We start from the raw sequence: 27,412 nt of genomic DNA, 5'->3' as shown, positions 1-27,412 counted from the left end.
GAGTTTCTTTATTGAGAACATTGCAGTTAGCAGCGTTTCAAACATGAGTGTCCTGTATCCTGGATATAGAGGATTGGGCTTCCCTATTGGTTCATGATCTGCTGATTCTGAAATAACTCTGGATATTACTTGTATAATGCAAAGGTGAGGAGTGTCTGAAAGCTGGATCATCCTGGCGCAGCCTCAGCCCCCCACAGCAGTCTCCAGCCTCTGCCCCACGCTGCCTGTCTCTGTGTATAGCTCTAGCGTCCAGTCTGTCTGTCCACAGCCATCGACTCATGTCATGTTTGACAGCTGTGTGTCCATGGCACAGCATGCCAGCCTCTAGACTGAGACTCATCTAGACTGAGTCAGGTGCTGTTCTCTGCCTGCTGCTTTTTTGTTTGCTGGGGCTCCTGATCCCTAACCAATAGCTTCAAAACTGAGAGATAAAATGAACTTAAAAAATATACTTGAGGAAGAAACAGGAGATGAAGTAAAGGAATAAAGAACAGTGGGATAAATAGGTTTAAAACATACAGCAATAAGGCCACTTTAAATTCAGACATATTAGTAATTAAATATAATTTAGTGTGATTAAATTACATCGAGCAATTCCTCAGTGACTCTCTTTGAAGTGCCAGGCACCGTCTTTCAATAACTGATCCTTTTGTGATTGACTTGTGATTTAAAAAAAAAATCATTCAGACAGCTACACCTTGCTTACAAGAAATACATTTTAAATGTAAGGACAAAAAAAGTTGAAAATAAATGGATGGAAAAATAGCAATTTTGTAAAGAGTAAAGAAAGATGGGTGGCTGTGTTAAGTAGACATCAAGAATAGCACCAATGGTAGAGCGGGTATTCATATGAGTCAGTTGTTTAGGAAGAAATAATCCTAACCCAAAGTCACCTACTGACAGACCCTCAGAACACACAGCAAAACTGACAGAAAGCAAAACAAACTTATAATTAGAGTTGGGTATTTCAACTTCCTTCTCTTAGGAATGAATAGAATAAGCAGAGGAAAATAGTCAATATTGATATGTAAGATCTGAGCAGTTCTTTTCAGCCACCTGACATAGTGGATATTTATAGAAAGTTCCATGCCTGGGAGATGCACTCTGCATCTGGGTAGGGCAGGCTTAGGCGTGGGGCAGGCACTGGGCAGTTCAGAGTCCTGATCCCCAGACCAGATGCTGGAGGTATGTTTCGCCTCCCACAGGTGTCTTGGATTTCTGGGCATTGCCTCCTGTCTTTTATTTTGGCTTAATACCTGAATTATGGCTTAGCTTTTGTTCAAAGGAATTATTGAAACCATAAGTGTCTTTTCTGTACTATTAACTTCTTTTATGTGGTATTAGGGAGGAACCCTGGTTAGTATACTTTGTAGTAAACCCAGTTTTCCAAACACCATCTTTCAATAATTGATCCTTTTGTGATTGATTTGTACTGCTACCTTGATTATGTATTAGGTTCCCACAGAGGCTCGTCATTTTTTAAGAGATCTGTAGATAAGAAATGGCACAGTCTCCATCGCCTTTCAGCAAGCCCTTGTTTCTTTCTAACCTCATACTCTCTTTTTCATCTTGAGCTTATGTGTTGAGTTAGTAAATTGCATCCTGGTGGCAAATATCTAATCTGAAGCTAATTGTATCATAATATCTATTGTGTCTTAAAACGTATTGTCTAGTAATTACTCTCTTTAAAAAATGATTTTGCAGGTACTATGGAAGTTACAGAAGCAGCTCTGGTAAGGGACATTTTGTACGTCTTCCAGGGCATAGATGGCAAAAACATCAAAATGAACAACACTGAAAATTGTTACAAAGTAGAAGGAAAGGTATGGTAACATAAAATCTAATTTAAAATATTCAAAAAATAATGTCATGAAGTCCAGATAGTGAGCTGTTGATTGATAAGGTGGCATTGGGGTTTTGCAGAATCGGGTGTGAGATAAAATTGCACTGTGGAATCTTGGTTTATGTTTCTGTCCATTGTGGCTCATGCAGTTTTATTATGGGGACCCTTTGAGATTAATGCGTGCCTCCTTTCCTCGACTCTACTGATGGGGCCACCCCATAGCCGATTTCTGCATCCTGCTGTGTGATGCCTGAGGCACCCAAGGACAGAGGTCCCTTGGCATCTTTGGCATTGATGCAGGATTCCAGGTCAGGGGTCTTCATCTGCTTTTGTTTTCTTTTTCCATAACCTACCTTTACCATGCCCATTTCTTGTGGTGTGGGTCACACTCTGTCTCTTAGCCCTTGCACAGCGAGACTGAGGTCACAGACAGTCTCTGCCGCACTGCAGGGCAATGGCAGGGGCTGTGAAATGAGCTCACTGTGCCCTTCAGGGTGCTTTCCGTCACGCTGGCACCTGATGTGATTTCCTTCCCTTTAGGGATGGGATCTTAGTTTTAACTTTTATGTCTTGAAGCCTAAGGATTATAATTTGAAAAGTATAAGTGCTTGTGAAAAATACTAATTAAAACTCTGGTACTGATTTTTAATGTTTAACTCTTGATACATTTACTTTTTAGGCAAATCTAAGTAGGTCTTTGAGAGACACAGCAGTCAGGCTCTCTGAGTTGGGTTGGCTGCATAACAAAATCAGAAGATACACAGACCAGAGGAGTCTGGACCGCTCATTCGGACTTGTCGGGCAGGTGCGTTCCTGGTTTCTAGGACGCTGGGATGCCGTGCACTTTGGGAGACGCGTACTCTATTTGAAATCTTACTGTGAAACAGCTCCTCCTAGGGCTCTTTCCAAGTAAAGCACCTTTGAGGCCGACTGTCAGGGTCCACTCAAGAAAGTAGAACCCACAGTAGGTGCTGATGAGGACACTGAATACAGAAGGTAGGCTCAGGAGCTGCTGGGGACTGTAAAGCACAGAGAAAATGGTGAGACGGAGCTGGCCATGGGGAGCTGGCATTGCCTGATTCCAGACGCTCGGACGGGACCCTACCCAGCTGCTGCTGCCTCCTCTGGAAGGTGGGGGAGGAGCCCTGCTGGGATGGGGCCTGCCAACAGGGGACACTCCCAGCTCTGTGGTTTCGCAGGCAGCATGGTGAGGCAGGATTTGGGAACGCTGCTGAAGCTGGAGATGGGAATCCTAGCTATGGCTGTCTTGGCAGCCGTGGGTGGGAACTGCTGATGTCACAGCACATGGTTGGGAGGGAGCTGCGGCTGCTCCTCCTGCCGGAGCCTGACGGGGAGCAGCTGACAGGAGCGATGGCCTTCCCACTGTCCAGCCCTTCTTCGTGGTGAAGCAGCATGTGGTTTTGTCCATAGGTTGATTATTGGGCAGTAATTATTGCCAATGAAATCTCCAAAAATTATTGAATCACAAAACAACTGTACTATGAGCCTAGCATAGCACAGGACTCATGGCAGTGTGGCTGGTGGGTAGGAGTGTGGCTGGTGGGTGGGAGCGTGGCTGGTGGGTAAGAGTGTGGCTGGAGGTAGGAGTGCTGCAGTATGGCTGGTGGGCAGGAACATGGCTGGTGGGTAAGAATGTGGCTGGTGAGTAGGCATGTGGTGTGGCAGTGTGGCTGGTGGGTAGGAGTATGGCTGGTGGGTGCAAGTGTGGCTGGTGGGTAGGAATGCGGCTGGTAGGTAGGAGTGTGGCTAGTGGGTAGGAGCGTGGCTGGTGGGTGAGAATGTGGCTGGTGGGCAGGAACGTGGCTGGTGAGTAGGAGTGTGGCTGGCGGGTAGGAGCGTGGCTTGTGGGGAGGAGTGTGGCTGGTGGGTAGCAGCATGGCCAGTGGGTAAGAACATGACTGGTGAGTAGGTGTGTGGTGTGGCCGTGTGGCTGATGAGTAGGAGCATGGCTGGTGGGGGGAGTGTGGCTGGTGGATGAGAGTGTGGCTGATGGGAGGGACCATGACTGGTTGGGGGAGCATGGCTGGTGGGAGGGACCATGACTGGTTGGGGGAGCATGGCTGGTGGGGGGGAACGTGGCTGGTGGTGGGTAGCATGGCTGGTGGGTGGGAGCATGGCTGGTGGGTGGGAGCGTGGCTGGTGGGTGGGAGTGTGGCTGGTGAGTGGGAGCGTGGCTGGTGGGTGGGAGCGTGGCTGGTGAGGGGGGAGTATGGCTGGTGGGGGGAGTGTGGCTGGTGGGTGGGAGCGTGGCTGGTGAGGGGGGAGTGTGGCTGGTGGGTGGGAGCGTGGCTGGTGAGGGGGGAGTGTGGCTGGTAGGGGGAGTGTGGCTGGTGGGTAGGAGTGTGGCTGGTGGAGAAGCATGGAAAAGTTGGTCAGAAAAAAAAGCAGTACAAATAGAACAAAAATTGGGATTGGCATTGAGCTGCCAATTTTTACATTTTGTGAGTTAAGAGCATTAAAGAAAATCACATTTTAGCCCTGAATACAGGGGTTATGATATTAAAGGATCGTTTTCTAAAGTGACTACACTTCATGAAAATTATACCACATTTTGTTTCCCCATTGCTCTTCTGCAAAGTTCATGCTTTTTGTACTAAGGAAACACTTCTTTCATGTTAAAATATATATTGTGGTGATTAAGACTATTAGAAGATTGTTGACAAAACGTGAATTTAAATAATGTAGAACCCCACTTGAACTTTATCTAAAAGCATTATACCTTTGCACTTAAAATCAGTCAGTGTGTAATGAGTGTGTCATGCCTTAGTTATATTTCTCTTTTCCAAACAGAGCTTTTGTGCTGCCTTGCACCAGGAACTCAGAGAATACTATCGATTGCTCTCTGTTTTACATTCTCAGGTAAATATTTTTATTTTAATTTCTTCATGATTTGAAGTGTTACAAAATTGAAGCTATATAGAATATTTTAACTTACTTCATACATTCCATTTAAAAGATAGCAATATTTTTCATAATAGTGTTTGTAAGGTTTAAGTATCTGTCAAGTTTCAGTGTCTCCTAGAGCCAAATTAATTGCTAATTTTTGGGGTTCTGCCAGTTAAAGAAAGGGTACTTGTAGCTTAAAAACACTCGTTTTTTAAAGGGGACTTTGGCTTCATTTTTACAAGTATGATCATTTTCTTACGTTCACTTAGTGTAGATTAAGAAGTGTGACCTATGTAGTTATTCATACTTAAACATTTCTATCTTTATTGTTTTCTAGCTACAGCTGGAGGATGACCAGGGTGTGAATTTGGGACTTGAGAGTAGTTTAACCCTGCGGCGCCTCCTGGTTTGGACCTACGATCCCAAAATCAGACTGAAGACCCTTGCGGCCCTGGTGGACCACTGCCAAGGTCCCGTGCGCGGCCTGCGCTCACTTTGTTTCAGAACTCATTTGTAGGGGCGCAGTGCGGGCTTTTGTTTTTGTGTCCTGCCCTTTGTTTTCCTTAACGGCCACGAGGATTCAATAGGAACCAATGGCGATTAACCGAGAGGGAACATAACCAGTTGCCAATGTGGCCCGGTAGTTACAGGGCAGAAGCCGGGCGTGGCGTTGAGAGGAGGTGGGAAGGGGGAGGGTGTCTGGGTTTGAAGGTCTCTCTCGCCCGTCCTCGTCCTCGGCCGTGGCTCCCCACCGTGCTTGCCGCTCCCTTGGTGGCCTTCCTTGCATTTTGCTTTTCGCCTTTACTCCTTCTGTGGTCAGGGGCCGTGTTGGTGTCGGTGTTTCTTCGTCAGATGTTCCCATATTTGTGTCTTGCTTTGGCCTCTCTGGCTCCAGGTTCTGTATTTCGACTTGCTTCCTGACATCTTTTCTCACTGTTTGTGCTGCCTTGTCCAGGTACCCCTTTGCCTTTTCTCTCATCTGCAACATTGAGATCCTAGCAGCCGCCACCTCTTAGGGTTGTTAGGACCGCATGAGATGGACAAGCCGGCCGTCTGCCACAGAGAGCTCCCTGCTCTCTGCCTCCCTCTGCCCGGGTGGTCCCCAGAATCTGCAGGGCCACATGGTCGCCTTGCTGTCTGCACACCCTCCCCTCTCACCTCCTGGCCCTTTCCTCAAAAGAGGGAGGAGTGGAGCACAGTGAAGAAACAGCAGCGTTTTCTCCAGTTCCCAGCGCTCCTCCAGAACTGGATTCCCCCCAGACTCCTCTGTCACTTTTGGTGCCCAGCAGGTTCCTGGGGTCCTTCACTCCCCTCACCCTGCTCGGCCTGTGCGCCTGGCCGTGGAGCCGTAGGGGCTGTTGTCAGAGCTGCTGTCCGATCCCTGCTCAACCTCACACTCCCACTACACACTAGAGCCATCGTCTTAAAATCAGATTATTTCACTCCTCTCCTTAAAATCTTCCGCTGGTCTGATAAAATTAGCATAGTATGAGAACCCTTCATGTGCTTCTGTTTCTGGAGCGGATTTTTGCCATTCCCAGTCCTTCATACTGAGTAGTTCTGGCCAAGGCCCAGGGGCCCCCTCTCTCCACTCAGAGCAGTGTTTCTCACACTGAATGTTGTCACCAGTTAATGGGTCAGGAAACCAGTCAGTGGGTTGGGACTAGCATACCATAACAAAAAAGCGAGCAAGTGTTGATTCATACAACTTTTGTTTTTCATACATATTTGTGCCCTGCATTGCACTAGGAAGTGTGAATCTTAGTATGTCTCAAGTAAAAAGGGTGTGAAGTCATGTGAACTTTAGATTGTGTAGCCAGCAATTTTTTTGCTACTTTTTGTTTCTGAAAAATTCCTCAGCAACCCTAAAGAGAGGAGTAACTCACAGACTTGGGTGAAGTAGGCCTAGAGTTTGTACCTCCTGGTTTCTGAAACATTACGTTACTGCTGCTTCTAGGTCCAAAGTGGTATTAACCATAAGAAAACAAATGCGCTTTATCTCAATTACTTGGGCATCTTTGGTTAGTGTGAAGTGACTGGTGTGTACTATGAGTGTAAATGTGGGTGTTTTTATGTGTTTTCCCCCATTTCTCCCAGGAAGGAAAGGAGGTGAGCTGGCCTCGGCTGTCCATGCCTACACGAAAACAGGAGACCCATACATGCGGTCCCTGGTGCAGCACATCCTCAGCCTCGTGTCTCATCCCGTTCTGAGCTTCCTGTACCGCTGGATATATGACGGGGAGCTCGAGGACACTTACCACGAAGTAAGGATCGCTGTTCAGTTCTGAGACTTGGATTTAAAAAGCATGGCCATGCAGTAATCCCTCCCCCCCACCATGATTACCATATTCTCTTAACAGGAATACGACTGCACTTCATTTGAATGCCATATACATTTCACACAGTGCCTTGACAGCTGGTTATCTCACTGAACAGCAGATGCGTTCATGAGTTCTTTGGTTAGTGGAAAATTGTCCCCGTTTATTCCTCAGCAAAGTCAAATTATGTGTCCAAGTTTACTAGCACGTGGATGGCAAAGCAGGACCAGGCCTCCTGAGGCAAGCCTTGCTGCAGTCATCATGGCAGGTTCTGCCGCTTTGCCATGATAACTTTGCAAACTCACCGATGGACTGGTGCTAACTGCCTAATGAAACAAGTTAGTGCATATGTAGCTATTGAAATGTAGGCGCTTTTATAACGCAGCATGTGCTGCTGAAAAATCACACGATGGAAATGGTAGGGCTTTTGGTGGAAGGTGGGGTGAGGGGCACCATACGCAAAAGCTTTGTCAGTAACATTAAAACAACAGAAAGACAGGAATCTAACACACGTTGTAGGACAGTTGAACATGCTAAAGGGTTAACTGATACCTAAGGACTGCAGTAAAGATCACATTGACCTTGGAAAAGCCCTGGCGTTTGCTTGTGGGAGTGGGCTGTAGGGGCCACAGCCTGTGTGTGACGGGAAGTGGTGGTGGCCTGGCCATTGAAACACAGGTGTGCCTGTGTGTGGGCGCTGCTGGGTGCAGTGGCCTGTGTTGTACTGTTTCTCATGGGTGAAATTGCAAATAAGCAAGTAGGAAGTTTGTGTTATGTTCAGTTTGTTTTCTTATTTATTGTTTGTGCTGTTATGAGTTGTTTTTAAAGCAGGAGAGGAGCAGAATTGACTCTCTGGACAGTGTGGCGCATGGGCATTGGCACCGTGCCAGCTGCTCAGCCTGTGTTGTAGCTCTTTTCTGACGGGGTGTGTAGTTTTTCTTATTACTGGGAATTATTTCATGGTAGGGACAGATCTGTTTTCATCTAGCCAATCCTATTGATGGAGAGGATGTTCTTTGTAGTTTTTAATCTTATGAACAGTATTAAAATGAGCATCCTTTTATGTGTCTCCCTGCATGTTTTTATGAGTTTCCCTAAGGTGGGTTCTGGGAGGTGGGGTTGCTGGGTTGTGGGGATGCATATTTTAAACTTGGATTCTGCCTCGTTGTGCTCAGGAGTGGCTCTCCAGGTTTACCCAACTATCAGCTTTCTGTTATGGGCCTCATTCCCCTGTTCTTGTCGACACTTTGTATTACCTAATGTTAATATTTTCACCTAATGCGCAAAATATGCCATCTCACTAGGATGTTTATTTGCATTTCACTGGTTACTAGCGAGACTGACCAGCTTTTCATGCTTACATAAGGTTTTTTTTTTTTTTAATCTAATTACCTGTTAGTATCCTTTGCCCATTTTTCTTAAGGATTTGTTTCTCTTTTTAGGAGTGAATCATAGATGGTTCTATATTTTCAATTATTTTCTATATGGAATTTCTCTTTTAAATTTTTTTCCCTCATTCTTCCAAACTTATGAAAAAGTTGCAAAACTAGTACAAAGAATCGTTGTACTGTTGACTGAGCCTTAATTGAGACTCCACAAAAGTTTTAACCACATTTTATCATGAACTAAATTTCTCTGTATACTTGAATTTGTTTCTGGATTGTCTTGTTTCTGTTTGCTTTTTATTTGTCAATGTTATTTATATGACTCTACTTTCTATTTGAAATTTGGTAGAGGCAGTCCTTACCTTTTGTTCTTTTCACAATTTCTCTGTTGTTTTTGAACATTTATACTTAGATATGAATTTAGAATCAGCCTGTCAATTCTGTTAAAAATTCTTTTCAAAATTTTTGTAGGGATTGCATATTGAATTTAGAGATTAAAAAGGGTTTTCAGGCTTCTTGTGTTCCTTTCGATGAATAAACTTTTTTTTTTTTTTAAATTGAAAGCTTTGAAAGGTATGTTTTTATTTTACTAATGATTGCCTAAAGTTTTTCAAAGCTTTCGTGAGCCTGTAACTTTCTAAACATTAAAATAATGAGTAAACCGGTATTTTTAACCCCCTTCTCCATTAAGATGAAGAATCATGCCCATTTCCCAGGTTCTGCATACCTGCATGGACTGCCACACTCTTAATCTCTACACCTTTTGTTTAAATCTAGGTTGTTTTATATTTTTATTTTTTTATATGCAATTTATAATAAGCCACTATCCAAGTCAAGAAATAGTACTTATCAATACCCTATTTTGTACCTGTCATTGTTCCATTCTCCTTAAAGGTAAACTTGATACTGACTTCTGACACTGTAGTTAGCTCAGTCTTATTTTAAATCTTGTATAATGTTCAGTGTTAAAGTACATTTATACGCCATCTATAGAGGCATATTTGTTATTCATCATTTAAGTTTGAATCTTTATTTTTAGGTCTGTTTCTGGAAAGCATCATAAAATTATTTTGACTTAAAGTTCTAAACTTAATGTTTCAAGAGTAAGTGGAGACTTACAAGATTTACTGTTTAGTTTTTATCACCATGGTAAGGTGGCAAGGACACATAGGTAATAGGCATTTCCTTTGATAGAGTGAGACTTGTCATTTTTAATGCATTTATGTTCAGTTATTTCATAATTACTGGATGAGGTGAATTTTGGAAGCTGTTTAAGAACCTGTGCAATTGGTTATTTAGAATGCATATTAAATCTCCTGACCATTATCACAATAATCCAGATTATCTGAGTTTAAAAAATGTGTCGCGTAATGAGTTTATGGGAGTTTAAGTGATCTTGTGGTTAAGAAAATGAAAAATCAATGTTTTATTTTGAGAACGCGTGTTCTTTTATATTACCATAATCTGTATGCTCTCAGCCATGCTTACCAATGTAGGTGTGTGAGAAACATTTTGGCCAGCTTCTACACTGGAAATAAAAAGTTCTATGTGTTACTGTTTTCAGTTTTGAGGCATATCTTCTCAGAATCCGTTATAATTGTACCCTTCAGAACTACAAGATGATATTTTAAGGCAGTCTTTAAAAATTAGAGTTATAAAAATGAGAAAATTTACTTTTTATTAAAGAATCTGTATCCTCTTCATTCAATAATTAATATGTCAATTATAGTATGAATTTGGGTGATTTTAACTTTTCTAATGATTGCTGATAAGTTGATAAACCTGGTTTTCTGCAGTGATAGCGTGGGAATTGTTGAGCTTTCATACGATTGGATTAGATACTGCTAACAATTAGAACAAGAGTCAAAGCCGCAAGCTGGCTAATTGTCTCTTTTGACTTTAGCACCTAATTTGTAATACTTTTATCTTTTTCTTGAGAATAATTTAGTTTGCCTATTTCTCACAACCAGGTTTTTAAAGTACTACTTAATTGAACCACCAATTCCTTACATTTGCCTGTTTTTTTTTTTTTTTTTTTGAGACAGAGTCTTGCTCTGCCACTCAGACTGGAATGCAGTGGTGTGATCTTGGCTCACTGCAACCTCTGCCTCCTGGGTTCAAGCGATTCTCCTGCCTCAGACTCCTGAGTTGCTGGGATTACAGGCATGTGCCACCTTGCCTGGCCAATTTTTTTTTTTTTAAGTGGAGATGGGGTTTCACCATGTTGGCCAGGCTGGTCTTGAACTCCTGACCTCAGGTGATCTGCCTGCCTCTGCCTCCCAAAGTACTGGGATTATAGGTGTGAGCCACCACACCCGGCCATTTGTGTTTTTAAAGGAGTCCTTAAAGGGTACCACCAGTTCTTTATTGATTGTCTGCTTATGTGTTATTCAGGCCTGCGTATTCATTTCCTTTCATGGTAGTGAAGATGGGGCTGGAGAGTTGATAGGGAATACAGAGGGACTTGGGCAAAAACTGATCAATTGGTTTTCCTCTAGACTTTTTCTTTAATGTGTTTAATCATTGATTCACTGAGGTGAGACAAAAACAGACCCTTCAGACTTGTGTAGTTTAAATTTGGGAAACGTTTTTGAAGAATTCTTGTTGGTTAGAATATGCATAAGGCTACTGTTCATGTTTTATTTATTTAAAAATTAATGCATGTCTATTGAGTATAATATTCAAGTCAGTATCTCATTATTAATGAACTTACCCCAGGTCTTGCCTCACTTGCAAACATTTTCACTTTTAAATGTTTTACTTTTGATTTAATTTCAGTCTTAGAAAAGTTGCAAGAATTAATGGCCACGTTCCCAGGTATCCTTTCCCAAGACTACCTGAGTGCTCAGAGGCTGCTACATTGATGTCATGATCCCTGTCTTTTTTATTTTTATTTTAAATATTCTGTATTTACTGATGCACGTACATAGGGTCTGAGATTAGACAGAGCTTTAGGAAATTCATGATTTGTAATTTTTAAATTTGCTAGTTATTTTGTCCAAATAACTCGTTACACCTGAGATACTCTTGTTTGCTTCACTAATTTTGCTTGTAGGTTTTTTTCAGAAATGCATTTTGATTGATAGAGCTAAAATTAATCGTTCTTGACATAAAGTATATTGTGTTCTTTACCATGGGTCTGCTGTGTTTAGTACTGCAATACCAGTGGGCTTATACCACCTACTGGTTTATCTCATTGTAACTCAGCTGACTACTTCGTCTACTTTATGGGTTAGAGCTTAAGAGCTTAGGTTCTGAAGTCTGATTTGGGTCTGGTTCTTGGTTTCAGGTTCTGATGGTTCTGTATCCTGGGCAAATACCTTCGCCCCTCTGGGCCTTCCTTTCCCCATCTTCCAGATGTGTGTATGATGGTGCTCGTCTTGTGCGATTTTGTGCATGTGTGAGGAGTACGTCAGACAATTAGGAAGTGTGTAGTATATCTGCTGCTACTTTAAGGAGAACATTGATAAAATTTGAGTGTCTTCTATCCCTAAGATGTCTCTGGCCTTTCTCTGATTTGTTTGTAGTTCTCTGACATCTGTTTTTGTTAGACCCTAAATTTATAAACATCCATTTAAGTCTTTGATTAGTTTTGGGAAGGTTCTCTTTTAATTTACTCTAAATATTAATAACATATTTACCGTAAGAGTTTGGTAATTTAGATAATTACATTGTATATTTGATCACTACATAATTAAAATGTGGGAATTTTGTCTCTTTGTTTCCTCTGTGGGTTAATTTTTCCTCAGTTTCCCTAATGGGAGTTATAACTTTGTTGTAAAATTGCATTTTTTTTCAAATGTGTGGTTAACTCTAAGTAGCTGTAAGTGAGCTTTATAATCATTCATCTCATAGTAATTTATTGCATATCTACCCAGGAAAATGCTCCTTTTTATAATAAGTATAAGATATCAATAAAGAGAAATTGTAAAAGGGAACCAAGTAGAAATTCTGGAGTCAAAAAGTACAGTTACTGAAATGAATGAACTCACTAGTGGGGCTTCATAGCAGATTTGAGCAGGGAGAAGAAAGTCAGCAACTTGGGCTTAGGTCAACTGAGACCATCCAGTTTGAGAACAGAAAGGTAAAAGCGGGAAGGAAAATGAACAGAGCCTAAGAGACCCAAGTTTGATGAGAAACATTAATCTACACATTCAAGGAGCTCATCAAACTCAAAAGTAGGATACGCTCACCACAGCAAGACACATTTAGGTTGAGTATCTCTTATCCTTATGGAGTCTGGATTTTGGAATGCTTGCATTGTACTTACTAGTTCAGCATCCCCTATCAGAAAACCTGCTCTCAGGAATGCTGCAGCGAACACTTTGTGTCAGTGTCATGCCAGCGTCCCAGAGGCTTTGGATTTTTGAGCATTCTGGATTTCAAATTTTTGGATTAGGGATACTCATCCTATATAACCAAACTGTAGCGAGACAAAGCAAATCTTCAAAGTGGCAGGTGGGAAAACCTGAAACTATGAAGGCCACAAGGTGGGAGGATAATACATTCAAAAGGCTGAAAGAAGAACCACGATGACTTGAGAATTCTGTATCCAGCAGTATTCCCGTTCAAAAATGAAGGAGAAATCAAGACATTCCTTGATAGATAAAACCTGAGAGAGTTCCTAGAAACACACTGACTACCAAAATTGATTCACGAAGAAATAGAAAACAGGTAAAGAGATGGAATCAGTAATCAAGAAACTTCAGCAAAGGAAACCATGGGAGCTGATGGCTTCTCTGGTGAGTGCTACCAAATATTTAAAAAATTAACACCAATCCTTCTGAGATTCCTTTAAAAAAATAGAATAGGAAGGAACACTTCTTAACTCATTTTATGAAGTTAACATGATACTACACAAGTAAACAACATACCAGTATTTCTTAGGAATATAGATGCAAAAAAACCTCAGTAAAATACTGGAAAACAGAATTCAGCAGCATAGTAGAAGGAATGTGTGCCATGGCCAGCTGGGATTAATCCCAAGAATGCAAGGGTAGTTCAATATACTCAAAGTCAATCGATGTAAGATATCTTATTAAGGTAACAAAAGGAAAAACGATCAACTCAACTGATGCTGAAAAAGCACTGGATGAGATTGAGTACCCTTTCATGATTTAAAAAAAAGTCAAATGTGGAATTAGAAAGGAACACAACTAATAAGGGGCATCTGTGAAACACTAACAGCTAAAACCATGCTTAATGGTGAAAGGTTCCATGCTTTCTCCCTAAGGTCAGGAACAAGACAAGGGTGTTCACTCTTACCACTTCTTTTTAACATTGTTTAGAAAGTTCTGGCCAGGATAATTAGTCAAGGTTTAAAAAAAAAAAAAAAAAAAAGAAAAGAAAAAAGGCAAAAGCATCCAGGTAGACAGATTTGAAAGGAAAAAGTAAAACCAGCTGGGTTGCAGTGGCTCACAGCTATAATCCCAGCATTTTGGGAGGCCAGAGCAGGAGGAGGGCTTGAGGTCAGAGTTTGAGACCAGCCTGCGCAACATCGTGAGACCCTCTTGTCTGCAAAAGATTAAGAAAAAAATGACCCAGGTATTGTGGTGTACACCTATAATCCCAGCTTCTTGGGAGGCTGAGGTTGGAGGATCCCTTGAGCCCAAGAGTCTGAGGCTGCATTGAACTGTGATTGTGCCACTGCACTCTGGGTGACAAGAGTGAGACCATGTCTCCAAAAAAAAGTAGGGCATTTCTGTTCACAGATAACTTGATCTTATATATAGAAAACTACAGAATCCACACATGCTTTATAATACAGATTATATGTAGGTAGAGAGGTGTATGTATAGCTGTTTAAAGTGTAATCTCACCAGGCTGGCAGGGTATAAGTGCAATATCAAATTTCAGTTATATTTTCACACACTTTCAATGAGTAATCCAAATACAAAGTTAGGAAAACAACCCACTTAAAATAGCATCTAAATAAGTTAAATATGTAGGAGAAAGTTTAGTGCAATAGTGTACTCTGAAAACAATAGAACACTGTTGAGGGAATTAAAAAGACCCAAATAAATGGGAAGAAGACATTCTATGCTTATGGATGGGAAGATTTGATCTTGTTAGGATGGCTGTACTCCCCCAACACGAGCCATGCTTTCAATGCAGTTTCTATCAAAATTCCAACATTCTTTGCAGAAATGGAAAAGTTGATCTTCAAATTCACAAGGAATTGCAAGGGGCCCTGTGGCCAAAACGATCATGCAAAAGAGCCAGGTTGAAAGACACGCTTTCTGATTTTAAAACATGCAAGGTAATCAAAACAATGTGATACTGGCGTAGTGATAGACCTACAGTCAGTGAGATGGAAGTGAGAGCCCGGAAGTAAATCTTCATTTTTGTTGATTTTCAACGAAGGTGCCAAGATGAATCAATGGGGGAAACAGAGTCTTTTCAGGAAATGATAATGGGACAACTGAATATCCACATGTAGACAGATGCATTGAGATCTCTGTCATACACCATATAAAAAAATTAAAATGGATCACGCACCTAAATCTAAGTGCCCAGGTTATAAAACTTAGAAGAAGACATAGTAGTAAATCTTTGGGACCATATGTTTGGTAGCAGTTTCTGAAATATGTTACGAAAAGCATGAGCAAGGAAAGAAAACAAGTAAATCGGGCTTCATCAAAAGAAAAACTATGTACATCAAAGGGCACTTGTGAGAAAGTGAAAACACCACTCACAGAATGGGAGAGAAGGATTTCTAAATCACTAATCTGATAATGGTCTAGTACCTCATCCCAAACACATGAAGAACTGTCACACTCAGCAAGAAAAATAACCCCCTTTAAGAAGGATGTGAGGAGATATATCTCCAAAGAAGATAGAAAAATGGACAATAAGCACTGAAAAGATGATCATTATAGGGAAATGCACATCAAAACCGCAGTTAAATACTACTTCACAGCCACTAGGTGGTCAACAGAAACAAACCAACAGCCAGAAGATAACAAGTGTTGGCAAGGATTTGAGAAATTGGAAGCTGCATGATTGCTGGTAGAAACACAGAATGGTGCAGCCACTCTGGAAGGCAGTTTGGCAGTTTCTAAAAAAATTAAATACGGATTTACTATGTGACCCAACAGTTCTGGTTCTACGTATATACTCGAGAAATGAAAACACGCATTCATATAAAAGCTTGTCTGAACATTTGTAGCAGCGTCATTTATAATGGTCAAAAGTGAAAACAGCTCTAGTGTCCATGAATTGATGAACTGATAAGTAAAATGACGTATATCCATACAATGGGATATTATTCAGCCTTAACAAAAAACTGAAAATCTGATATTTGCTACAGTGTGGATGAACCTTGAGAACCCTATGCTCTGTGAAATAACCCAGATGCAGAATGCCTTATATTGCACGATTCCATTCGTATGAAATGCCCAGAATTGGCACATCCATAGAGATAGAAAGTAGTTAATGTTGTCAGGGGCTGGGGGCAGGGAGGCAGAGAGGAGTGAGTGGCTGCTTAATGGATATAGAGTTTGTCTCGGCTGATGCAAATGTTCTGGAGTTAGATCATAGGGACGGCTGCACAGCCACATTGTGAACATACTAAAAGCCACTGAGTTGAACACTTTAAAATGGTGACTTTTATAGAAGTAAATTTTCTTTCAGTAAACAACAAACAAACCGTAGAAGTTCTGAAAGCACAAACGCTTGGTGGGAAATGCCAGCTGCGGTAGCTCCTGGGCCCTTTCCTGGGTCTTCTGTCTGCCTGCCAGGTTTAGGTGCTCCTATTCGCCACGGAGTCACCGTGCCTAAGTCGAGCCCTGTAGCTCTCAGGCCGCACAACTGTGTGGCCGCACATGGAGCTTTGCAGGAGTTTCAGTGGATTGGTGTGGGCATGAAGATTTCCAAAGCCCCACGGGGTTTCTCCTGTGCACTGAAACTTGAGGACCCCGGCCTACCCACCCTCTGATTCCCTGTAGCAGTCCCCAGAGTCAGGTGAGGACCCGCAAAGTTTGTTCTAAAATTGAGGTGATGGGAGGGGGCTGATTTCAGAGTGCCACCTCCTTCCACACCGGCTCTGCACACTCATCTCCCCTCTGCACTCAACACTCATACTCCTCCGTGCAGTAGTGCAGGCTCTAGGAAATTCCCTTGGAGGGGAAGGGTGGGAAGGGAGTGAGAGATAAAAGACTACAGACTGGGTGCAGTGTATGCTGCTCGGGTGATGTGTGCACCAAAATCCCACAAACCACCGCTAAAGAACACTCATGTAACAAAACACTACCTGTTTCCCCAAAACCTGTGGAAATAGAAAATTTTAAAAAATAGAAATTCTCTTGGAAAGAACTCTGCTTGCTTTAAGTAGTTTGTCCAAACTTAATATCAAGTCAGTGATATGACAATATGCGAGCTTATTTCTTAATAAATAAAGTAAAATTTGACACATTAAATAAGGATTAGTGCGTTTCAAAATACTGCAGCAGCTTAACATGTGATGTGAAATGTGTGGCTCCTGTTGCTGACAAGCACGGCTACTGTGGCTTGTTAGTCGAGTTTATAATTGAAGGAGGAGGTAAATTTCAGATAGATGTGAGTGAACGTAAAGATGAGATTATTTTTTCTCCCAAGTCCACAGACCCCTGCTGTGTTCTTTGCCTGTGGGTCCTGGTGAGGGAAGCACAAGTTAGAACAGGATCCAGAGCTTTTCTTTGACTTGGGGTTTTACAAACACCAGCTATGCTTGAGTCAGGCAGGGCGCTGGTGTGAGAGCTGCACTTTCTGTAGTGACCCGAAGCCTGGACACATCTTGGCCTCCAGCTCCTCCTGCCTGGGAGCGGGTGGATGCCTGTTGAATGAGGACGGATCCATCTCCCTCTTGGCTGTCTCTGTCCAGAGCCATTCCTCAGGTACTTCGTTGCATTGGGCCCCTGCCAGTCTCAGGGACCTCTCAGTCTCTCTGTTGACGGCCCAGCAGAGCTCACTCCATGTGTGAAGGCTTTCCCCTGTCTTCCTTCCTGGAAGCTCTTTGAATGCAATCATGGCTGAGCACTGCACTGCCTGCCTGCCCAGCTGCCTCTGGCCTTGGCTGATTTGTGACTGAAAGATAAGAGAAAAACTTTGAGATGGCATCTTTGCTTTGCTGTGTCTGCTGTGGTATCATTAAAAGCTGCCCCTAAGTCTAACATCTGAGATTTTACTTTTTAACAATAAAAAAGATATAGACCTTTTAGCCCACTAGTGCTAAGAATGGTATCTACATTTTATTTTGTTTTTATTTTATTTATATCTGGTATATTTGCAAAGGCAGACAAAAATAGAGGGTCATAAGAGTTTGGAAGGTATTCTGCATAATTAAGTTGGAACCCACTTTCAGCATTTGGGGACAAGTTTATATTTTTTCCGCATAAATGCAGGTACTGTAAAAGTAAACCAAGTTTTTCTTGCGTTTTTACTATCTAGAGAAGCTGCATGGTGAGTCCTTTCTGTAGCTAACATGGCTTCTTCTCCCTTTAAACCGAATCAGGTAAACAAGTTATGCCAATGTATTCAAGTTACAGGCAAAATCACTCAGTTTCATTTGCCTTTTAGATAGTAAAGATCAGGTGCTTCAACTAGCAGCAAGAAAAGACAGGCCAAGTTAAAATTAAACTCTCTTGTTTTCAAAATTAGATTTGTGGATGTGATTTAAATGTTTCCTTAAATCCTGTGATAATATTCTAAAACCCAAATCCTTGAATTTGAAGACCCTCAAAGTATGGCTAATACAGAGTATCTCTGGATCTTTTTAGCACGCTTGCTGTATTACTGAACTATGAAAGGTTACCATATAAATACCTTACTGTTTTGGAATTTTTATGCCATACCTCTTGAAATATTGTAATTGTAAGTTTACCTTGTAAATCATCCTTTGTCGTACAGAGAATCTGACCAATTCACTCATTCCCCTGGTCCAGTTGCCATTTTATTTTTTCTAAGTGTGGCCTTAGCAGAAATCTCTCGTTAGCTGACTGCATGATTGGCAAGTTGAAGTTGGAGTTTTTTTGTGGTCTGTATTAATGGATCTGATTCTTAGAAGTTGCTTGCTAAGAAAATTGCCCTCTTCATTTCTGTTTTTAGTAGGGAGGCCTTGGCATTTGTCCAACAATTAATGAGAAATCATGGTACAATTATGTTTTATTTTTTTTCTTAATTCTTTCTGCATTTGACATAATGGTGAAAATTAAAGAAACTTGAGTGGAAACTGCCTCAGTAAAATAAAAGCATGTCGTAATTATATTCTGACCTTGGTTTTTTCTCTCTATAACTATATATTTTTCACAGAATTAATTATATTCTAAAGCATACCCAAGCTCTCTGTTTGCTGAGATGTTTGCCGCTGGAGTGATTGCGTGCTGCTTCGCCCTTAGATGAAGCAGTGCTTTCCTGACTTCCAAAGATGTCTGAATTGTCTGAGGTTTTTTATGGTTTAAATTTGCTGTATTGTTCATACTGATAAAAATCCGGCTGTACTCCAGCTATTAGGATAAATTAGTGTGTTGTCTGTAGAAACAAGCTCTTCTAACTGAATAACAGACTTACAATTTATGTGCAATTAATCTAATCTGTAATATGGTGAGCTACAGAACAGTTCCAGCATGAGCACGGTGACTTAGTCGCTGTTGAGATTACTCATGGGGGCTTATTTCTATCATGCACAACCTCTGTATATGTTAAAGTGAGCACGGCTCCATGATAGTACTGCTGTTTATCCCTCAAAGGTAGTATAGATCAAAAAAGTCTAAAATAGATCAGTGAATGCTTTAGTCATTTATATGGATACTTAAGGATAAGACATTTTAGTTAAAAATAAATGTAGCAGTCTCTTCCCTATGGTCATAAAAATGTTGGCATTTATTCATGTGCCTACTTATGAAGGAGATTGGCTGTACATAATTGATACTTTCTAGCCGTTAAAATGATCAAATATAAGATCTTGACATCATTAAAATTTTGTTTCCCTGAATGCTTACTATTGGCAGTAGATTTCTGTGAAAGAAAAAAAATTGTTTTTACTTGGTTGCCCTGGGAAAATGATGTTATTTAAAACAACAACAACAATTTACTGGTAACATGTGTTCAGTATTTGGCTAGAATTACTTGATTCTTTTATTAAACAGTATTTTTTTCTAATAGAAAAATATTTGCAGTTTAAACAACGTTGATCACATAAGCACATACAGAGGATAAAGTTAAACTTCTTTAGTAACCTACAAGACCAGACACATCCTCTTAATATTTGTATATGCCGATTTTTTTCTGGTGTGTTTGTGTGGATCGTATTATGCACAGTATTTTTCACCTTATTTGGTTGAAGCAAATAATGAACATTATTTTATGCCATTAAATATTTTTCTTTGACACCAAGGCTTATTAAAATGATCTCTGAAACTCTATTTTGTGAATATAATTGTTCTGTGGTCTGCGAGGGGAATTGGTGCTAGGAGCCCTGTGGATACCAAAATCCACATGTCCTCATGTCCTGCAGTCGGCCTTGTGGAACCTGTGTGTTGGGAAAGCTGGTCTTCCATATGAGTGAGTTTCACACCCCAAGGATGCCATGTTTCCGCGTGTGCTCTTGGTTTGAAAACATCCACTTATAAGTAGGCTCGCACAGTTCAAACTGGTGTGATTCAAGGGTCAGCTGTACATGTGATTTTTTTTCCTGAAAGACCTGCACGTTTCATCAGATTATTGGAAGGGTCTGTGGCAGTTAAGAACAATCTGTTTTTAATGACTACATGGTAATATTTTATATTTCATTTCAATATTCTCTTGTTTTTAAGACATTTAGTATAACGTATTGGAAGTATAATATATGCTAATGAAGAATATTTTATTCCAATAATGCAAGTATAACATTTTATTCAGAGTTTATTCATATTCGCAAATGAGACTGTCCTGTAATATTTTTGGTATTTTTCTAATCACATGTGCTAGTGTTATGCCAGTTTCATAAAATCAACTGAGGGCATCCTATATATGTTTCTGTGGCCTAGAATATACTGTAAGCCACCTAAGAATTATGTCTTAAGAAATGTTAGTAGCCCTGTGCCTTAGTGATAGCATTATGTATTTCTAGTTTATTCTGAAGATACTGCATTTCAGGGTCTCCTCTCTTTTGCTTCTTGGGTTAGTTTTGATCATTACATTTTGCTAAGGAATCATTAATTTTATATTGCTACGTAATCTAAAAAAATATTTGGGATTTATGGAAAGATCACCAAAAAGGCACTTTGGGTATGATACGACTGAAATGTATTTTACAGTCTGACTGGAGAACTCAGCTGCCATGCATCACAGGGCAGTGCTGGGTCTTAGGCCTTCCAGCTTTTAATTGAAAATACGGCCAAGTGCTGAGGTCATGGTCCCAGTACTATTTCTCCCTCAAAGGCAGTAGGGCTCCTTTGAGAAGTGGCTGATTCTGGGTCTTGGGAGAAACAAAGCTAAGCCTGGAGCACCTTCTATAGCAGAAAGCAGGGCAGACCACTTGTGTCCAATGTGAAGGACTCTGGAGCGCTTTGAAGAGGCTTCCCTCCTCACATAGGAGATGGGGAGCTCCAGGAAGAGCATAACTGTGATGAGGGAAGCACTGGATAGCCGTAAATCCACGCTCTCATGATAATAAAAGTCGAATTGGTCACCACTGGAGAAGGTAAATAGAGGCATTATCAGATGCCTCCTCAGCATTTTTTGGTGTAGTCAAATGATTTTCTCTTTTAATCTGTTGATATAATCAATTATGGTGATATTAACAATTCCTAATGAGGCATGCTTAGCTTAGAGGAAAGGATGGTGTTTTCAATAAACAGGGCTGGCCCGGCCAGTAAAGAATAAAATGCCATCCAGGAGAAAACAGTCTTCCCCCTTACAGTATACTGTGTGCCAGGATTATACTGCGTTCCAGAGGAATTAAAGATCTAGGTAATAGGCCGGGTATGGTGGCTCCTGCCTGTAATCCCAGTACCTTGGGAGGCTGAGGCAGGCAGATAGCTTGAGTTCAGGAGACCGAGACCACCCTGGGCAATATGGTGAAACCCTGTCTCTACCAAAAAATACAAAAAATTAGCCAGGCATGGTGGTGTGCTCCTGTGGACCCAGCTACTTGGGAGGCTGAGGTGGGAGGATGGCTTGAGCTGGGGAGGCAGACGTTGCAGTGAGCCAAGATCTTGCCAGTGCACTTCAGCCTGCGCGACAGAGAGAAACCCAGTCTCAAAAAGAAAGGAAAATCTAGGTAATAAAAATAACTCAATAGAGATACTGAAAGAACATGATGGAGAACATTCTCATCATCTAGGAGTGGGAAGCTCTTAGGAAGACAGGAAAGTCAGAAACCATAAAGGAAGACAGGTGTTTATCTGCGTACAATAGAAAGAGATCAGAACAAAATCTGGACCATACTACAGACAGTGGCAAATGATTAACTTGGAAAAACTAAATTTCTAATATTTAATGATTCACAAATGGTCACTATCCCTAATGTACAAAGAATGTATATTAATGAGAAGACAAAATGAATAGAAAGATGGGTCAAGGGCATGAAAAGACCATTCGCAGGAGAAGAAAAGCAAATGGCAATTAGAACTATGAAAATACGCTTGGCTTCATTTTTGGTTAATGACAGCAATGTAGGATAACCATGGTTCCACCTAACTGGCGAAATCTAAAATGAGCAAGGATGCAAAAACAGGACATCCTGTCCGTGAGAGTGTCAGTCTACATAGCTGTGTGGAAAGGAAACCTGGCATTGTCTGTAAAAATTAAAAGTTACTTCAGTTCAGCAGTTGTGCTTTTATAAAACAAGTTTATAGAAATAAAAGCTGAAGTCTGTTAGGGTGTATGACTGAAAAAATGAAAATGGCCTCGTTGTAGTGGCAAATAAACTGGAAGCAACAGCAGTTGAATTTCCTCCACATTGTTCAGTGTCCTTTCTGATGGCAGTGTGCCCGTCAGGGTCGGTGCAGGGGAACTGTGTGCCAATGAGGAAGAATGCTCCTGAGCACGGGTGGTTCCTGGAGGAGCCACACAGCAGGGCCACTTCTACAGTGCCACCTGGCTGGTGCTGGCCCCTTGTACATGTGGGTACATGTACAGCAAGTTCTTCCCATGGAGCTTGGGACTTCTCTGTGAACAGAGGGCACCAGCCTGGGCACCTCTGTGTTCCAGGCTTTGGGGCTCTGTAGAAGAGAGACTGCAAGGGCAGGCAGAGTGATGAGAAGAGACACAGCTGCTGCCTGTGAGGTAGGGAACTCTGAAAGCCTGCACTGTCACTGAGGAAGAGCTCTGTGCAGCTCAGAGGGCTCAGACTTGGGTCCTCAGTGCTGTGCTGCAGAGGCTCTCATGGGCATGCTGAGTCTCCAAGGAAAACATAACTTGTTTTGTTATACTTTAGTTTTAAAAGTCTAGGAAATACATGGTTCAATTTAGAGAGATTTCTGTGTTTCATACAAGTTTTATTGTATAAGTGGGCAAGACTCCCTGTGTCCAGAGAACTTGGCTTTCTAGAATAACTTATTCTTTGATGTTGCTGTTGGTTAATATTTTGCCGTAATATCACTTTTTAATGTTTCAATGCCCCTTTGCTTTCAGTTTTTTGTAGCATCAGATCCAACAGTTAAAACAGATCGACTGTGGCATGACAAGTATACTTTGAGGAAATCGATGATTCCTTCATTTATTACGATGGATCAGTCTAGGAAGGTAGGATTAGAAAAGATTTTTGTGATTTTGATGTTTTATGGCTATGTATACTTGGATTATGTGACAAAACCAATTTTCAGTTAAATAAAACTTCTGTTTTGAGGTTGTTAATGTTCTTGAGATGAAGTGCATGTTAATTGAATACATCAACATAGTAGCTGTTCAATGTATCTTTGAGTTACTAGAGTTCGCTCAGTACTGTAGCAGATGCTCTTGTTAGTTTTTAATCAATAGCCAATTTGTAGCTTATGAATATTTGTAGTATTTGGGCAGTCATTTTAAATGTACATAAAGGTAATCATAGGATGTTTTTCTTTTTAGGTCCTTTTGATAGGAAAATCAATAAATTTCTTGCACCAGGTTTGTCATGATCAGACTCCCACTACAAAGATGATAGCTGTGACCAAGTCTGCAGAGTCACCCCAGGACGGTATGTTGCTGCTGCTGGCGGCGGCGGTGGTGATGATGATGATGATGTGGGGATGGTGAGACTCATGGTAGCAGTGTTGCTGATGATGTGATGATGGTGATGTGCTGAGAGTGGTAACGATGTTGGGGATGGTGAGGATGGCGTGGTGGTAGTGATGGTGAAGATGGTTATGATGGTGATAACGACGTTGGGGTGGGCGGTGAGGATGGCGATGATGGTGGCGTGGTGGTGGCAGTGATGGTGGTGGTGATGACGTGGTGATGGTGAAGATGGTGGTTATGATGGTGATAACGACGTTGTGGTGGGTGGTGAGGATGGCGATGATGGTGGCGTGGTGGTGGTAGTGATGGTGGTGGTGATGACGTGGTGATGGTGAAGATGGTGGTTATGATGGTGATAACGACGTTGCGGTGGGTGGTGAAGATGGCGATGATGGTGGCGTGGTGGTGGTAGTGATGGTGGTGGTGATGTGGTGATGGTGAAGATGGTGGTTATGATGGTGATAACGACGTTGGGGTGGGTGGTGAGGATTGCGATGATGGTGGCGTGGTGGTGGTAGTGATGGTGGTGGTGTGGTGATGGTGAAGATGGTGGTTATGATGGTGATAACGACGTTGGGGTGGGCGGTGAGGATAGCGATGATGATGGTGTGGTGGTGGTAGTGATGGTGGTGGTGCTGTTGATGGTGATGTGATGATAGTAATGACAGTGATCATGGTGATGGTGATAGAGATGATGGTGGTGATAGTGGTGACAATAGTGGAGGTAATGGTGATGACATGCTGATGTTATAGATTACTTAAAAGTATTTTTTGTACCTTATGATTATTGGAATTACTCTGTAAAATACCTTAATATACAGCTAGTGCTCGACTTATGACCACGGTTGGGACCGCAGACCGGTCGTAACACGATTTGGTCGTAAGTTGAGTAGGCTATATGTACAGTTGAAATGGTGCACGCGGAGATGGTAGTGCTGCCGGAAGCTGGTCCGCACTGTCGTACGCCCAGCTGGGCAACGTTTGTGCTGCCAGACGCGGAGCAGTCGTGGGTAGCGATTGTGGTCGTAAAGTCGAATGGTCGTAAGTTGCATAGGTGGTAAGTCGATCAATACCTGTATAGTATTATGTGTTTGTATATATAGTACTGTGTAAATTTTTAATTTTCTTTTTATGCAGAGTTAAACAAAGTATGTGAACAGGTATTGCTGTTTTGTCTTTCTTACTAATTTGTGTTACTTTTAAAACGATAAAGTGACAGTGTGTGAAAATAAGAAACTAACAGAAAAAATATTGCTATCGGTACCCATGCTTTGGGATGCAAAGACTTTGTGTGGAGAAGAGCCAGGACTTAGCAAGTGTTTATTGCATTCATAGTGCCACGCGAGTGTTCAGTCTGCGTGAAGCACTGAGGCTCTCCCTCTCTTCCTTTTCCCTATTTGCTGCCTGCCCCACCCCCAATAATTTCATGATATTTTGTTTATGGCTAATTTATGTTTATAGCTCTCCAGTTTTGGCTGTATTTGCTATTTATATTGTCATGGTTCATTCAAAATGTTTATTTTGCATAGGACATTGAGGTAGCTACAGGAAAGAGATGATGACTTCACTGTGACTGTTCCTTTCATGAGCTTACCAATCTGGTCATGGAGAAGGAGATGTGTAATAAAATAACCAATGTCAGTAATAAAGGTAGAAAGTGATCAGGGAGGTAGGATGTGCAGGTAAAGTGCTTTGGGTATGTTCAGACAAGGCTCAACTGGAAGGGTCTGGAAAGGGGCAGGAATTGCACTGGCTCTGGGAGGACGAGGAGAATTTGGTTGTGGGTTATGGTGCAGCCCAGGACAAAGGAATAACGTGTGTGATGGTGCAGATGAGAAATAGTGCCAATTAGACTTGTCTAAAGATTATAGTGAAAATAAAGAAAAAAGGTGTAAGTTGTTATTACTTACTAATGTGACAGTCTAAAGAGAGAGACAGACAAGGACCTCGCGAGGAAGTAGGATAGGTTACTGGGGGTGATTTTGGTTGCGGATGTTACTGGAAGGACAGACGTTCTCTGACAGGACGTGGCTCTCTGGACAGGAGGGCTGGGGATCAGGAAGTCAGTCATGGCAGTAGAACTGAGCTCACAAGGCCAAGTCAGGAGGGCAGCAGGGAATTTGGGAAGAAGATAGCACTGAGAGAGGAGTGTCATTTAGGGCAATTTGGTTTTCAGTAGCTGAGAGGACTTACTAAATAGAGGCTTCTAGCATGTATTGGAAATGCTATATGGAAACCCTGGTTAAAAGTCAGGGCCGAATATAGAGATTTTGGAAGCACTTATCTCACCATGATAACTCAGGACAAGGCTGGATGCTGTAGCAAGAGCTCCCTCGTGGTCCAGGGCAGATACCCTTTCCAGGCATGTGAGAGCCACAGCCCCTCTCACCCTAAAGCATTCACACACAATTTTACTTGTATTTTTGGATGGCGGGCGGTCCATAGACCTCAGGTTAGCTCCTGGAATAGAGATAAATGTGATCCAATACAGATTTTGCAGAAATGGTTCTACGCTGAAGAGGTGGAAGGAAAAGAACCTGGAGAGCAGTTGAGTTGGAGCCATGACCTTTCATAGTTACCAGAGAAGACGGCGCACACATGGCTGTGACGGGCTGTGCCTGGGACAGGGTGTCCCCCTGCGCCTGCCTTGCTGGAGGCTCGCTGTGCAAGTTGCTGCTGCCCTGCTGCCGGCGACCCCATACCCACCGCCCCACGTCTGCAGACTCAATCAACTGAAGATCAAAAACAACTTAAACCAGCGCAACCATTACAAAATACAAATAAAAATACAGTATAACAGCTACTTATATAGCACGCACAGTGTGCTAGATATTATAAGTAATTCAGAGATGCTTTAACCAGTATGGGAGGATGTGTGTAGGTTAGGTGCAAATATTGCTCCGTTTTAGATAAGGGACTTGAGCATCGGGGGATTTCAGTGTCTGTGGGGGTGGTGGGATTGGTCCCCTGCAGACGCTGAGGGCGACGGGGCGCTGCTTCTGCTGCTGCTGCTGCTTCTCTGTGATGACCCCTGCTGTCACCCTTGTCCTGTCCACAGCTGCCAGGGTCTGTGGAGAGCCAAGTTTCTGCTGTTGAGTTTATAGTACAACTGGGAAGATAGAAGATACAAATCCTAAAAACTCCCAATAAGATCAAAAAACAACAGAACACGTCAAATTCATCTTTGTCTGTGAAAAGGTTATGAAGATTTAAAAATGTGAAAAAAGAATAAAGAGCGAAAATTTAAAAACTGGAGCACAGGAGAGATGCCTCAACCCTGAAAAGCAAAGAGTGTACCGAGGAGGCGCCGGGCTCTGTGTCTTCATAGGCTGCTTTGGGCTAAGGCTGGTTATGACTGACTCAAACCTTCTCTTTGGAATGAATTTTCTTTTATTTCCCCCCAAGACACTCTTGTTGCCCAGGCTAGAGTGCAATGGTGCAATCTTGGCTCATTACAACCTCCACTTCCTGGGTTCAAGGGATTCTGCCTCAGGTTCCTGAGTAGCTGGGATTACAGGCATGCGCCACCACACCCCGCTATTTTTTTTTTTTTTTTTAGTAGAGATGGGGTTTCTTCATGTTGATCAGGCTGGTCTCGAACTCCTGACCTCAGGTGATCTACCTTCCTTGGCCTCCCAAAGTGCTGGGATTACAGGATTGAGCCATGGAATGAAAATTTTTAATGACTCAAACAAGGGTGTGATGAAAACATTTCTAGAGAACAATCTTTGTCATTAAAATTGTGCAAGTCAATAGAAATAGATCCCCATACCCTTAAAACAGGA

The 27,412-nt window shown here is 41.9% G+C and overlaps 1 protein-coding gene and 1 long non-coding RNA gene across 3 annotated transcripts in view; one reads left to right on the top strand and one right to left on the bottom strand.

The window, feature by feature from the left end:
• TUBGCP3 (tubulin gamma complex associated protein 3) overlaps nucleotides 1–27,412 on the top strand; it is a 93,320-nt gene that overhangs the window by 29,833 nt on the left and 36,075 nt on the right. For both annotated transcript variants that reach the window (XM_032246248.1, XM_032246249.1), the window contains exons 7-13: nucleotides 1,705–1,823; nucleotides 2,523–2,648; nucleotides 4,655–4,723; nucleotides 5,088–5,220; nucleotides 6,848–7,014; nucleotides 23,046–23,156; nucleotides 23,478–23,586. In XM_032246248.1, coding sequence (XP_032102139.1) covers nucleotides 1,705–1,823; nucleotides 2,523–2,648; nucleotides 4,655–4,723; nucleotides 5,088–5,220; nucleotides 6,848–7,014; nucleotides 23,046–23,156; nucleotides 23,478–23,586 — 834 coding nt within the window. The remainder of the gene's footprint in view (nucleotides 1–1,704; nucleotides 1,824–2,522; nucleotides 2,649–4,654; nucleotides 4,724–5,087; nucleotides 5,221–6,847; nucleotides 7,015–23,045; nucleotides 23,157–23,477; nucleotides 23,587–27,412) is intronic.
• On the bottom strand, nucleotides 8,450–8,783 carry LOC116528829. The gene is made up of 2 exons (XR_004259223.1): nucleotides 8,695–8,783; nucleotides 8,450–8,648 (listed from the first exon to the last, which is right to left on the bottom strand). It is a non-coding gene; the product is annotated as an uncharacterized LOC116528829 (long non-coding RNA).

The sequence above is a fragment of the Sapajus apella genome, unplaced genomic scaffold, assembly GCF_009761245.1.
Source record: "Sapajus apella isolate SASKATOON/1434 unplaced genomic scaffold, GSC_monkey_1.0 scaffold60, whole genome shotgun sequence".
Taxonomy (NCBI): Eukaryota; Metazoa; Chordata; class Mammalia; order Primates; family Cebidae; genus Sapajus; species Sapajus apella.
This window is presented reverse-complemented; position numbering and strand designations above follow the sequence as displayed.